Source organism: Engystomops pustulosus, chromosome 4 (genome assembly GCF_040894005.1).
Source record: "Engystomops pustulosus chromosome 4, aEngPut4.maternal, whole genome shotgun sequence".
NCBI lineage: Eukaryota > Metazoa > Chordata > Amphibia > Anura > Leptodactylidae > Engystomops > Engystomops pustulosus.
This window is the reverse complement of record NC_092414.1, coordinates 20,238,137-20,253,898: the sequence shown is the minus strand read 5'-3', so window position 1 is coordinate 20,253,898 and position 15,762 is coordinate 20,238,137. Positions and strand designations below refer to the sequence as shown.

Sequence of the window (15,762 nt, the reverse complement as noted above, 5' to 3'; positions counted from 1 at the left end):
CTGATAAAGGGTGATCAAGTCTGATCGAGTGGCCCATGATCCAGGGTGAAGTTGATAAAAGGGTTATATCTGATGAAGGGTGGCCTCTGATGAAGGTTGCTCTCTAATGAAGGGTGGCCTCTGGTGAAGGATGGTCTTGGATGAATGATAGTCTTGGATGAAAGGTGACCTCTGATCAAGGGTGGTCTGTGAAGGATGGCTTCTGATGAAGGGTGAACTTTGATTAAGGGTAGTGTGTGATAACGGGAGGTGTATGATAAAGGGTAACCTCTGATAAAGGGTGGTATCTGATGACAGGTAGCTTTAAATTAAGGACGATCAAGCATGTCCTCTGATGAAGGCCAATCAATTATGAAGGGTGGAGCTTCTGTTCGTGGGTGGTCTAGGATGAAGGGTGGATCCTGATCAAGGGCTGTGGATTGGGGTGGTTGGCCTCTGATAAAGGGTGATCAAGTCTGATCGAGTGGCCCATGATCCAGGGTGAAGTTGAATCAAGGGTTATATCTGATGAAGGGTGGCCTCTGGTGAAGGATGGTCTCTGATGACTGATGGTCTTGGATGAATGATAGTCTTGGATGAAAGGTGACCTCTGATCAAGGGTGGTCAATGAAGAGTAGCCTCTGATGAAGGGTGGTCTATGATAAAGGGTGACCTCTGATGAAGAGGGGTCTATGATGAAGGGTGATATCTGATCAAGGGTGGTCTATGATGAAGGGTGATATCTGATGAAGAGTGGTCTATGATGAAGGGTGATCTCTGATGAAGAGTGGTCTATGATGAAGGGTGACCTCTGATGAAGAGTGGTCTATGATGAAGGGTGATATCTGATCAAGGGTGGTCTATCATGAAGGGTGATATCTGATGAAGGATGGCCACTGATGATAGGTTCCAATGGTGGCATATCCTACTGGATATGAAGAAAATACTATCACTATCCCTTTAAACATCCTATATTAAATTGTGGGACACCATAGATGTAGGAAGTAGCTGAAGATACCAACACAAGGGGAACCCGGGGAATGGTATTTTTGTCCCAGACAATCAACGGCTTTGTTACAGTTAATAGCAATTTAACCACGGGAAAATTGTATGCAAATGACGAAAAATAAATTATTCCTCTAAATTTGATTTCGTAATTGCTTGTAGTTTTTATTATTTTAATATGTTAATTGCCGTATAAGGTTTATTTGTCACCGGAACGGCTTCCAATATTAGTCTCTTCCAAAAAGAGATTGCGCCTAGTCGGGGGAACGGGCCCCTTGATAAGAGTCGATGAGATTCGGAAGGGGCGATTATTAACATTTTACACTCCTGGGGAATGAGTGTTCCCTTTAATGCGCATTTTATCGAGGATAATTAGAGGTTCAATTTTGAGACATTATTGTCAGTCATATTTTTCCGGGGTAATTAGGAAATCAATTAATTAAGTTTTTTGTTGTCGTAGAAGCCTTCTTCAGGAGTCACAAGTCACATCGGAATTAATTGTGAAGTATTATAAAGAGCAAAAGCAATGTAAGACATGTATACAGGTCCCTAGGATCAGCTTAACATACCACTGAGCTGGGAAATCTATGTAGGTGTTTGCTACAGCACCCCCGCAGGTCAATGTAAGTATAACAGCACATCAAGAGCAAATAATATAGATCTTTGGAGAATTTCAAATTTGAAACTCAAGAACTGCTTCTTTTAAGAACAGTGGGGGGAGAGTGAAGAGACCACCCTATCCTATACTTCCAAACTCTCATGGAACATTTAAGAGTCTCCCAAAACAGACGAGACCACCCGACATTTGGGACAGTGAGATTTTGGAACATTGGGTATGACATCCTGTGAAGTCCTTATAAAAAATATGTGAAACACAAACTGAATGTATTAATATTTATCGACATTGATTCCGATAAAATCGGTTATTTAAGCTCCACCCACTGGGCTGTTCTAAGACTGGGAGGGAGCTTTTATTTTTTGGAGCAATTTTCTCTACTCATCTGCTCTCCCTACTCTATAACTTGATGCCTGCAGATAGAACACTAAGTACAATCAGTTCAGCTCCTCCTGCTCTATAACATGCTGCCTGCAGATAGGACACTAAGTACAATCAGTTCAGCTCCTCCTGCTCTATAACATGCTGCCTGCAGATAGGACACTAAGTACAATCAGTTCAGCTCCTCCTGCTCTATAACATGCTGCCTGCAGATAGGACACTATGTACAATCTGCTCAGCTCCTCCTGCTCTATAACTTGCTGCCTGCAGATAGGACACTAAGTACAATCAGTTCAGCTCCTCCTGCTCTATAACATGTTGCCTGCAGATAGGAAACTATGTACAATCTGCTCAGCTCCTCCTGCTCTATAACTTGCTGCCTGCAGATAGGACACTATGTACAATGTGCTCAGCTCCTCCTGCTCTATAACATGCTGCCTGCAGATAGGACACTATGTACAATCTGCTCAGCTCCTCCTGCTCTATAACACGCTGCCTGCAGATAGGACACTGCGTACAATCTGCCCAGCTCCTCCTGCTCTATAACATGCTGCCTGCAGATAGGACACTATGTACAATCAGCTCAGCTCCTCCTGCTTTATAACATGCTTCCTGCAGATAGGACACTATGTACAATCTGCTCAGCTCCTCCTGCTCTATAACATGCTGCCTGCAGTTAGAATACTATGTACAATCTGCTCAGCACCTTCTGCTCTATAACATGCTAGCTGCAGATAGGACACTATGTACACTCTGCTCATCTGCTCCTGCTCTATAACATGCTGCCTGCAGATAGGAGACTTCTGATTATTATGACCCCTAAAAGGGAGTTAAACTCCTCCTGAATCACCTTATGAGAAAAACCAACATCGTATAGTGATCCTCACAAGCATTGCAAATTGTCCCAGTTTAAAAGAAATTTGTATTTGTTTTTAGCAATTTTTATATTTATTTGATTGAAATTAATTCCTAAGTGCACTAGGGGCGGAGCTTACTATCTTATTTTTCCTTTCTATGTCTTCTTTCTACGGGAGACGCCAATAATTGTATAAAGTTTTAGAGCAGGATGATTTAAAATGAACAAATTGGGTGCATGATTAAAAGAAGCCCCACCCCTTGCACTCAGATGCTCATTTGCATAAAGATAAAAACTGTAATTTCTCTAAAACGACAGATGATTGGAAAATAAGAGAGAAGTTTCTGAAAACCTTATGAAGAGCCCTACACAATGGCGCTATTACCTGTAGGGTGATCGGGGAGCGGTTACACCCCCTTTAAACAACAAAAATTGCCTTTAAGGAGGGATATTTTGGAACATGTTTCAGATATTTTGTTAATCTACGAATAAAACCAAGGCAGAGCGTTAATCCCAACCACAGGATCCTGTACCGGATCCACATGAGGTGTGAGAGGCGTCTTTGTTCTGGAGGTTTGTCCCCATGTTACCTGTAAATATATTTCTTTCTGCCCACTTATAACTTATCAACACGTCGTAAACCTACACAAATTAGTCCCACAGGGCTACAGAAAATCCTCAGCTCATGGCAGAGGAGAACCTAGCAGGATCCCACTAATCCCTAGCCATGGGGCACGCGAGCTGATCCGCGTCCATGAGGATACGATCCCGTTCTGTGCTCATTCCTTGTGAACTGATTTAAAGGGAAAGTGTCATCAGATACTATCCCATTAAACTATGATGGGGGATGAAATGTCCTTTCTAGAATTTTTTTATCTGCAATCTCACCTGTTTACCTATATATAAATATCTCCTCCCAAATCATGTGAAAATGAGAAGAAAAGAGTCATATTTTACATAAGATGAGTCAGTTGTATTTGCTGCAGGGGCAGTGTCACTTCAGTTGCCCCTATGGTCTGTTCTATAGGACCGAGAAACATGCTGCTGGTGCTTAGTGCAGCTTTACAACCTCAGTACAATTTGTTCAGCTCCTCCTGCTCTATAACATGCTGTCTGCAGATAGGACACTATGTACAATCTGCTCAGCTCCTTCTGCTCTATAACATGCTGCCTGCAGATAGAGCACTATGTACAATTTGCTCAGCACCTTCTGCTCTATAACATGCTGCCGGCAGAGAGGACACTATGTACAATCTACTCAGCTCCTCCTGCTCTATAACATGCTGCCTGCAGATAGGACACTATGTACAATCTGCTCAGCTCCTCCTGCTCTATAAAATGCTGCCTGCAGATAGGACACTATATACAATCTGCTCAGCTCACCCTGCTCTATAACATGCTGCCTGCAGATAGGACACTATGTACAATCTGCTCAGCTCACCCTGCTCTATAACATGCTGCCTGCAGATAGGACGCTATGTACAATCTGCTCAGCTCCTGCTCTATAACATGCTGCCTGCAGATAGGACACTATGTATAATCTGCTCAGCTCCTGCTGCTCTATAACATGCTTCCTGCAGATAGGACACTATGTATAATCTGCTCAGCTCCTCCTGCTCTATAACATGCTGCCTGCAGATAGGTTACTATGTACAATCTACTCAGCTCCTGCTGCTCTATAACATGCTGCCTGCAGATAGGACACTGTACAATCTGCTCAGCTCCTCCTGCTCTATAAAATGCTGCCTGCAGATAGGACACTATGTACAATCTGCTCAGCTCCTCCTGCTCTATAACATGCTGCCTGCAGATAGGACAATATGTACAATCTGCTCAGCTCACCCTGCTCTATAACATGCTGCCTGCAGATAGGACACTATGTACAATCTGGTCAGCTTCTCCTGCTATATAACATGTTGCCTGCAGATAGGACACTATGTATAATCTGCTCAGCTCCTCCTGCTCTATAACTTGCTGCCTGCAGATAGGACACTATGTACAATCTGCTCAGCTCCTCCTGCTCTATAACAGGCTGCCTGCAGATAGGACACTATGTACAATCTGCTCAGCTCACCCTGCTCTATAACATTCTGCCTGCAGATATTTCATTTGACAGGTTCTCTTTAAACATCTTAAGATATTGGAGGTCTTTGGTATTTTTAACCAAATTTAGAGCCACCCTATCAGTGGACAGAAGCCTAAAGCCAATAACACGTGCGGTTGGTTACAGTCGGGGGATCAGATCTGTTCCGCACTATTTTGAGTGATGCATTTGCATTGCGCTCCTCTCCGTGCCCTACTTCTTCTATAATACTAGCGGCGGGGAAGGCTTTAAGCGAGGCTAAAATATCTTGTGATGGGAACGCAGTGTTCCAAGACCTGCCGAGATAGATCAAAGGAGGGTAAAGGGGGCATAGGGGGCAAAGGGGGCAGGGAAATGATGCAATACATATACTATGGGGGTCATTCATCATTTTCATTACATTGCGCCTCTTTCCAGGTTTTTTGCGCCCGATTTATTATACTATTACCCCTATATGTGCGCAAATATTTGCACAATAACGCGCCAGTCCTGACCGTGCTTAGGAAAGGAAATGGTGTGGTTTGTCGAACAAATTGCGCCTTTTTTGAGCCAAAAATTTGAGCCAAAACGACAAAGACAAATGAAGTGCAAAAAATAGACTCATAACAGGCACAAAAAGAGCGCAGAGAAGGGGGAAATAAGATAAATGACCCCCTATGTCAGTGATGGCTAACCTATGGCACTGGTGCCAGAGGTGGCACTCGGAGCCCTTTCTGTGGGCACTCAGGCCATCACCAGAGAGGACTCCAGGTATCTTCCTGCAGCCCCAGACAGCCCAGGACTTGCTGTGCACAGAGCTATTTTAAAGTGACTGCTGTACCTGGGACTACTTTCTGCTTTATTGGTGTCCTCAGCGTGCTGCTATCAATGAAAACTGTGACAGAGAAGGGAGCATAAATCACAAATGAAATTTCTGTGTTGGCACTTTGCGATAAATAAGCGGGTCTTTGTTGTAGTTTGGGCACTCGGTCTCTAAAAGGTTTGCCATCACTGCCCTATGTGAAGGAGAACATATGATTGATCCACTAGACCCAAACGGTGGCTACTGTGGTGTATTGTAGACACCCTATTCCTATGTGCGCTGATGCTTTGGGTTGATTTACAAGTTTATTTTTATACAATTCTGTATATCTGTCACGTGGTAGTAGGGCGTCATCCTGATTGGCTGTTTACCCAGAACCTTCTAGTAGAAAGTCTGTAGGATAGTGCTCCTGCACGGTGTAACGACCTGTGAATCTGCAGCACGGAGGTGCTCTGGTAACACCCCCATAGTCCTTCTGGCTCATCAGCATACTTTTAAAAGTTGATTTTAGAAGGAAGGAGGCCCAGGATAACAAATATAACAAGATTATCATAGCAACACTGCCTGGATCTATGAGTAAGTGATCTTGGCTTATCTTGCTTCAGTTTGATGGTAGATTTCCTTTAAGTTGGTTGCATCCTTTGATTTATGGTATTGCATCTTAGGCCACACCCTCTCCCAGCTATGACACTCCCCTCCTGATAAAGCCACACCCTTTTCCTCATATTGGCCTAAAAGAGTCTAAAACACTAGAATCATAATTATGGAACATTTCCCTACAGAAATTTCTGTGAAAAAGAGATTGAAAACGGGAATTTTACCGATAGAAACTGGACATGTTCTTGTGATTACCCCCCACTACTCAGAGTTATGTATTCTGAATATTTGTCCCACTTTGCTTCAATATTCCTGTATTAAATAACGCTAAGTACGAGGCGCACAAGGTGTGAGTTTTTCGACAACATTTCTATAGTTACATCCAACATAATCTTCACCAAATCGCCAGCTATTTTTACTTCTCACAGAATTAGCTTTGCAGCCAGATAGAATCTTGACATCAAACATTTCTCCGTCTCGGAATTATTCCGCGTGCGGGTACAGATACTGGATTTTACTGAATTCATTTAAATATGTAATTTTTGGGAGAGCAGATGTTTCTCTTAATTATAGATAGTGAGAATTCTCCACTGGAAAGAGGCCAAAAAGTTTGCGGAGACATATGGTCAACTATGGCGTCTGTGTCGATGAAAACTTATATACAAAAATGGACCGACCCATCAAGATTTAGGAGGATCCTCCTGGTCTCCCAGGCTAAAACATTATTATGGGTCACCCAGGTCCAAAAGAGAGCTATCACCTCATGATACGGCCAACTGGCCAAAGTTGGCCACCATCTTACCCAACAGCCAGGAGCAGATCTAGGAGCTCATGGTCCTACCACATAAAGCTTATGTTCCATCTATTGAAATCATCTAAGCTCCTTCCAACTTGTGCCAACGCCAAAGCAACATTATGCACCCCTACGAGTGACCGGACCTACAGTGGGAAAAAATAAAGTATTTGATACAATGAAAGTTTGGCAAGTTGGCCAATCTACGAAGAATGGAGAGGTCCATCCTTTTCATCATAGACATACTCCTACATACAGATCTTCTCAAGATCTTTCAGGTTTTAGGAATGTGGCTGGACAACATTGAATGTCAGCTCCCTCCAAAGATTTCCAATTGGCATCAGGTCTGGAGACTGACTAGGCCACTCCATGACCTTGAAATGTTTATTATGGAGTTCCTGAGGTGCCTTGGTTGTATATTTGTGGTCACTCACGCTTGAAGACCCAACCACAACCCATATTTAATGCTCTTACTGAGGGTCACAATAAATGGCCCCATCCATCCTGCCATGTCCTGTCCCCATTACAAAAAGCACCACCAAAGTTGGAGATATCCACCCCCATGATGCAAGAGGAGATGTTGTTCTTTGGGTTGTCCTCATCCTTCTTCTCCTTCCAAACAATCACCTTGTTTGAAGTTGATACCAAAAAAATCTACATTGGTGTCATCTGACCACACAACCTTCTCCTGTGCCTCTTCTGGATCATCCAGGTGGAACTTATTGTCCCCACTTTAACCTTGAGCTGAGCAAGAAGTCGGGTAAGAAGACCAGTCATGATAATTGAGGAAGCCCTCAGCACATACTGCCAGGAGCTCTGCTCCTCTTACACGTGGAGGAACTTCAGGGGAGTAACTGAAGGGAGTTCTGCATCTCGGATCTTCAGATGGGTTGTAAATTGAGCAATCGGAGGTGTGACGCCGCTCATATAGTAGATAAACCAGCTCACCAGTTTGAAAAGATGTGCCAAAATCTTTCCCTTGGACCAGGGGCAACAACGTAGACAAACAAAATCCAGCACCAAACGTGTTGAACTTGACATCCGACTCTGTTCAAGATCCATCTTTAAAAGTTCTCCAACAGACACAGGACATATGCTGCACCAGCTCGCCAATAGGGGGCCTCATGAAATTAGCTGGAGCTTCAGGGAAGACGCTGATCAGACTCACCTCAGGTCATCTGCCTACAGGTTTGGGAACTGAAGGTTTAAGTTTACAGGCGCAGACAAGGACCATGTAGTTGTAAGGCTTTCTATTGGCAGTTTCTGAAAATATTTTCGTTTTGGGGGTTTAATTTGACTGACAGGTTCCCTTTAATCTGTTAGGTGCTATGGTGAAACGCAACCTACACAGTAGCAGCACTTGAGTGCCCCCATATTGATGACATTGAAGGGTTTGTCCACTTTCAGCAAATATTTGATAACGGCTCACAAACCATATCAATTATTTGCTGAAAGTGGACAACCCTTTTAAGGCTCTCCCTTAAAGGGATTGTCCACTTTCAGCCACTTGCGAATACCATGAGATTCCCAGGAATACGATTCCGAATTTTCTATTACAGCTGTGATAGATATTCACAATCTACTAGTATACAGTATAGAAGATGGAAGCCCCCTAGGCTACAAACATTTTAAAAGAATTGAAAAATATTTGAAAAACTTTAAAATAGAGAAAAATTCACCCCCGCCCCGACTTTCTCTATAACTCCTATATAAATGAATAAACAAATTAAACCATCTATAAAAATCTAAAAGAAGTGATCACGTACGGTGAACGCTGTAACGGAACAAAAACTTCCCAATCACTGCGATTCCGCCAAATTCCGCCAAAGTTGTACCGTTCCTGAATCGGTATCGGTAAAAGTGTCAGCTCCTCCCACAAAAACATCATTATACAAAGCTCGGATCACAGAAATGAACTGCGCTGGGTGCCAGAGGGGGGCGCCAGGACGATTATACAGGACTGTGGTGTCCAAATCTAGGACGGTAAACGTAATCTTCCTACGTACAAGGAGATGCTCCATTTTCGTGGCGCCGTATACGTTCTACTTTGTGACACCGTATATATCACCGGTACAAGACTGATGGGTGTGTACGGAAAATCTGTGGCAAGTATCTATCTTGCTTCAGTTATGGGTCAGGACGGGAGGGGGTGGCCGCGGGGCGACAGAGTTTTTTTGTTTTTCGCCTGTAATAAACAAGAATTTCTGACAGTTTCTATTTCGGGGGACATCAAAGCCCGGCCGGTGTCATTTGTCTCCATAACAGCGTGTATTCACTGTGTAATTGGACCAGGACACAAGCGCGGCTTCCCGAGGAGGAGTAAGACATCTCCTGAATGCACTTTTATCTTAAGAAAAACATCCCCGTTCTCTTACTTATTCTGCAATTATAGTAGAAACCCGCAGAGCAGAAAAATCTCATTGTAGGAGATGTTGGGGGTTGTAACCGGACTCCTGAGTGTAAAGTTACGGGAGCTGCCACACTCTGCCCAATTGTGACATTGCAATGCCCGTTATGACATCACGATGGTCCATTAGGACACGACTCTGCCCGATTGTGACATCACAATGACTTCTGAGTGTACAGTTACAGCAGCTGCCACAGGGCATCAAGGCTGAGATGCCACCATAGGTGTAGATGCCGCCTGAAGTGTAGATGCCGCCTTAGGTGTAGATGCCGCCTTAGGTGTAGATGCCGCCTTAGGTGTAGATGCTGCCTTAGGTGTAGATGCTGCCTTAGGTGTAGATGCCGCCATAGGTGTAGATGCCACCTTAGGTGTAGATGCCGCTTTAGATGTAGATGCCGCCTTAGGTGTAGATGCTGCCATAGGTGTAGATGCCACCTTAGGTGTAGATGCCGCTTTAGATGTAGATGCCGCCTTAGGTGTAGATGCCGCCTTAGGTATAGATTCCGCCTTTGGTGTAGATGCCGCCTTTGGTGTAGATGCCGCCTTTGGTGTAGATGCCGCCATAGGTGTAGATGCCGCCATAGGTGTAGATGCCGCCTTAGGCGTAGATGCCGCCTTTGGTGTAGATGCCGCCATAGGTGTAGATGCCGCCATAGGTGAAGATGCTGCCTTAGGTGTAGATGCCGCTTTAGATGTAGATGCCGCCTTAGGTGTAGATGCTGCCATAGGTGTAGATGCCGCCTTAGATGTAGATGCCGCCTTAGGTGTAGATGCTGCCTTAGGTGTAGATGCCGCCTTAGGTGTAGATGCTACCATAGGTGTAGATGCCGCCTTAGATGTAGATGCTGCCTTAGGTGTAGATGCTGCCATAGGTGTAGATGCCGCCTTAGATGTAGATGCTGCCTTAGGTGTAGATGCTGCCATAGGTGTAGATGCCGCCATAGGTGTAGATGCCGCCTTAGATGTAGATGCCGCCTTAGATGTAGATGCTGCCTTAGGTGTAGATGCCGCCATAGGTGTAGATGCCGCCTTAGATGTAGATGCTGCCTTAGGTGTAGATGCTGCCTTAGGTGTAGATGCTGCCTTAGGTGTAGATGCCGCCTTAGGTGTAGATGCCGCCATAGGTGTAGATGCCGCCTTAGATGTAGATGCTGCCTTAGGTGTAGATGCTGCCTTAGGTGTAGATGCTGCCTTAGGTGTAGATGCTGCCTTAGGTGTAGATGCCGCCTTAGGTGTAGATGTCGCCATAGGTGTAGATGCTGCCTTAGGTGTAGATGCTGCCTTAGGTTGTAGATGCCACCTTAGGTTGTAGATGCCGCCTTAGGTATAGATGTCGCCATAGGTGTAGATACCGCCATAGGTGTAGATGCCGCCTTAGGTGTAGATGCCGCCTTAGGTGTAGATGCTGCCTTAGGTTGTAGATTCCGCCTTTGGTGTAGATGCTGCCTTAGGTTGTAGATGCCACCCTAGGTTGTAGATGCTGCCTTAGGTTGTAGATGCTGCCTTAGGTTGTAGATGCCGCCTTAGGTGTAGATGTCGCCATAGGTGTAGATGCTGTCTTAGGTTGTAGATTCCGCCTTAGGTGTAGATGCTGCCTTAGGTTGTAGATGCTGCCTTAGGTGTAGATGCTGCCTTAGGTTGTAAATGCCGCCTTAGGTGTAGATGCTGCCTTAGGTGTAGATGCCGCCTTAGGTTGTAGATGCCGCCTTAGGTGTAGATGCCGCCTTAGGTGTAGATGCCGCCTTAGGTGTAGATGCTGCCTTAGGTGTAGATGCCGCCATAGGTGTAGATACCGCCATAGGTGTAGATGCCGCCTTAGGTGTAGATGCCGCCTTAGGTGTAGATGCTGCCTTAGGTTGTAGATTCCGCCTTAGGTGTAGATACCGCCTTGAGCTGTAGATGCCACCCTAGGTTGTAGATGCTGCCTTAGGTGTAGATGCCGCCTTAGGTTGTAGATGCCGCCTTAGGTGCAGGATTGTCAGTTACCCTTAGAGTAGTAGCTTAACAGTCCAAGCTTTAGGGTTCTTCCTGCTGGGGGGTCATCCTTGATGTGGATGATGTATCCGTGAGTAATTATGAGGTTTCAAGAACCCAAACTTCTTACTGATCAACATTCACCATTGAGCAGATCTATAGATCCCCAAGATCTCTTGAGTAGCCTCTGGAACCATTGGAGCAACTATGGTGTTAAGTTCAGAAGTCGGACGACCAATCACCTGATACTGATGACCTGAGAGGCCACATGTATGTTTGTTATGTACGAAGATCTGGGAAAGAATGATACAGAGACAACCCTGGATCTTTTGGTGGACAGGCCACTACCATCAAATTCCATCATGACAAAACAGGGACACTTACTCATAGATGCACCGGGACTGTGCTAATCTTCTTATATTTGTTATCCATGGTCTCCTTCCTTCTAAAAGCAACTTTTATAATTATGCTAATGAGTCTGAAGGGCTATGAGGGTGTTTACAAAGCCCCTTCTTGTGGAAAATTCTATCGTTGTTACATTCTGCAGGAGCACTTCCCCCTCCTACCATCTATTGAAACTTCCTCCTGCTGGAGTGAGATTACCAAAGGCAAAGTTTGGGGAAAGTGCTGAGGGAGCAGAGGAGGAGACATTGTAGCAGCCACAGCACGGAGGTGCTCTGATAACACCTCTAGGAACCATTCTGGTTCATTAGCACAATTTTAAAAGTTGCTTTCAGAACAAAGGAGGCCATTGACAACAAATATAAGAAGATTAGCACAGTCACAGTGCCTGGATCTATTAGTTTATCATGATGGATCTTGATTTTTCAAAAATGTTACGATTTTGAAGAAATTAAAAAATATCACAACCCCTTTAACCATTGAAGGGGTTGTCTGGCCATATTTGCTGACCATTCCTCTTCTGATGCTGGTTCCATTGGACACACTGGAAAACACAACTCAGCCAATCACATGATGAGGTGAGTCACCCCTGCAGCCAGTGATTGGCCAAGCAATCATTTCCTGTATGTTGTGATGTAACAGGAAGTAGAGACCGGAGGGAACCCAGGAAGTGTCAGTATGGGGACAACAGTGGATCGGATAGAGTTCAGCTTTACTTTCTTTGTTTTTACTGCCATTTTTAATAAATAATAAAAAAACTTTGAACCCTTTAACTTTATGAACACATTAGAAACAACAAAAGAGAAAGATGAAGACCAGATGCAACATGGATGGTTACAGAATCCCAGAGACACCATTGACAGGTTATACTTACTATAGAAAGGCAGGTTTTATGTTCCCGAATCAAAGAGCAGCATCCCAGGAATCCGGTGATCATGACCACCGCTCCAGCGAAAAGTAGAATGTACGCCGACACTGAGAGGGTGCTGTTTGCTAGAAACGAGATGTAACTGCTTTTCTCCAATAAGGTCCACAGACCCATCGCGATGACTGCAGCCCCGCCGATCTGCAAGGAGAATGACAAACACTACAAAATTGTATCCTACATCTTATGCAGCCACCTAAAAGAGAGCAATTCACTAATGACTAAATTCTTACTGACATGGATCATGTGATTTCCGCTGTGTCCCTGATTAATTTGGTGTTAATTTTTTAAAAATCCGTCCATCCGTTCAAAAGATACGACCCCTGGAAGTTTATATGTGAATTAGCGCATCCTAGCCAAGGGGGCGGTGACCTTTGATTTCCTCAGGGGCGTGTCTCATGTAATATACAGAGGGCCGTATCTTCTGAATGGGTGGACGGATTTTTAAAAAACAAGCACCAAATTAAAAAGGGGAACAGCGGCAATGAAAAGAGGTGTGTCATGATATGTCAGAGTTTTGTATTTAATGACAGGTCCTCTTTAAAAATGAAGAGAAGATTTTTTGAAATCTTATAGTGACTGTGACTACTACTAATATCCACATAAGATGTGGGAAGAAATCGAAGTTGGATGAGCTCTTGCGGCAGCCAGCTGCCTCATAGCCAGGGAACTCCATGTCCAATTATACTACTTAATAATGAAGAAAAACTCTTCACTTAGTTACTACTTCCTTCATTCTTAGGCAACTCTTCTTCTTCATCTGCTTTAATTTGAATAAATTTCTGAAAACCTACCTTAAAAGAATCTACTTACCTTGCCCCATTGTGACTATGCTCCCCGGTGAGCACCAAAAGATAGGTGTTTCTGAAGTGTCACTGCCCCTGCAGCCTCTAAACTTGACTCATCTCAGGCAAAATATGACTCTTCTCTGCTCATTGTCACGACTTTGGGGGAGATTTTTTTTTTGTGAGATTTCACATTAAGGAGGGAATTCTAGAAAGGACATTTCATCCCCTACCTGAGGGGGCTGCAAGTTTAATGGGGTAAAATTCTGGTGACAGGTTCCCTTTAAGCAGCACTTCTGAGTAGTGACCTTTTGTGCTTATTCTTGCGTCAATTTATTTCGAGTGATTACTTAGCAGGGTTCCTCTTCTCAATCAGCTGCTAATATTACCATAAATAGGGTACAAAAATTTGCATAACTACTCGAGGAATAATTAATGCGTTGAACCGAATCCCAGATAAAGTAGGTCAGAAAACAAACGCAGTCAGAAGTAACTGGCCCCGCGTCTTCATTACCACACGGAAGAAAAAAATGCTACTATCCCTGCCTAAGATTTTTTTTACATCTCGGAATTATCCAGCCGGAATAATTTCAACCTTTACAAAATCGTCCGGCGGATAGAGAGAGGCCTACGAGGCGAGGATCGGGCCTGTGGACCGTGTGGTTTACTATCAGCCTCATTTACAGTCCCTCAGGGTGTATCTTTCGCGAGGCCTATTAAATATACATCTACGTGAGACATGTGAGCGCAGCGGCTCGCTCACAGTCATGTATCATCCAGTAAACAACCATAACCGGATTACAGGGGACGTTGGGAACATTTCTAGATTTCACCTTCAGCCTGGAGCAAGAGGAATCTGTGAAGGCGTCTAGTGCTGACTAGAAGTGCGTAATAATCCAATGATTAGATCAAATTCTGTCTGAATACAGTGAAAATGTGGTTACGCAGTCGTCTGTCGGAGCCTCTCGATACACAACTCCCACAGAATGCGGCCTTTCTTGTAAAAAAAAATTCTATTGAAACTCAATTTTTCTTTTATCCATTCCTTTTCTTACACTCAAAAGCATCAGCAGGATCCTATAGGACACAATGGGGCTCATTTACTAAGGGTCCATCGGGCGCACTTTCGTTGGTTTTCCCGAATATTTGCGTTTTGCGCCAAATTGCCCTGGGATTTTGGCGCACTTGATCGGATTTCACGCGACAGAAATCGGGCGGGGCTTGGCCATCGGACAACCTGAAGAATTCTGAAAAAATGCGGAATTTAAAATAGAATTTGTGTCGCAAGATCAGCACTTAAATGCACCGGGATGAAGAAGGTGAACTCCGGCGGACCTCGGCGCAGCAGCGACACCTGGTGGATATCGGGCGCACATCCTTAGTGAATCCCGGCAGACCCAAATCAGCGCCGGACAACGCGCTGCGGGATAGCAACTGGACCGGGTAAGTAAATGTGCCCCATAGAGGGATGCTGACTGGTACTGATGTGGATAAAGCAGTGGTGGCGAGATAGCAACATATAATTACCTCCAGTAGCTTCATTCCAGGCCTGTGTCTATCCCCTCTCTCTCCGTTCAAATAGCAGTTTAAAAGGATCATATAAGACATTATAGAGCAGTAGTGACCCGTAGTGGTGTAAATAAAGCATTTGGGGTGAGATAGAAACCCATGTAGACATTTGTCTCTCCTCTCTCTTTGTCTTTCTTTTCTCTCTATCTTTTGAAAAGTTCATATAGAACATTATAAAGAAGTGCTCAATTATACTGATATGAATAAAGCAGTGGAGGTGAGATAGAGGTTTTAAAATGATCATATAGGGCATTATAGAGAAGTACTGACCTGTAGTGGTGTGAATAAAGCATTTGAGGTGAGATAGAAACCCATGTAGACATTTATCTCTCCTCTCTCTTTGTCTCTCTTTTCTCTCTATCTTTTAAAATGTTCATATAGAACATTATAGAGAAGAACTTTCCAGTACTGGTATGAATAAAGCACTTAGGGTGAGATAGCAACTTAATATTAGTTCCAGCAGCTTTTATCTGGACCTTTGTCTCTCTCTCTTGTTCTTTCTCACTCCTCATTTTGAAGTTTAAAAGTATCATATAGGATGTTATAGAGAAGAACTCACCAGTACTGGTATGAATAAAGCACTTAGGG

At 44.1% G+C, this 15,762-nt stretch overlaps 1 protein-coding gene across 1 annotated transcript in view; it reads right to left on the bottom strand.

Moving 5' to 3' along the window:
* LOC140126223 (tetraspanin-11-like) overlaps positions 1–15,762 on the bottom strand; it is a 44,579-nt gene that overhangs the window by 17,633 nt on the left and 11,184 nt on the right. The window contains exon 3 of the mRNA XM_072145430.1: positions 12,770–12,961. Coding sequence (XP_072001531.1) covers positions 12,770–12,961 — 192 coding nt within the window. The remainder of the gene's footprint in view (positions 1–12,769; positions 12,962–15,762) is intronic.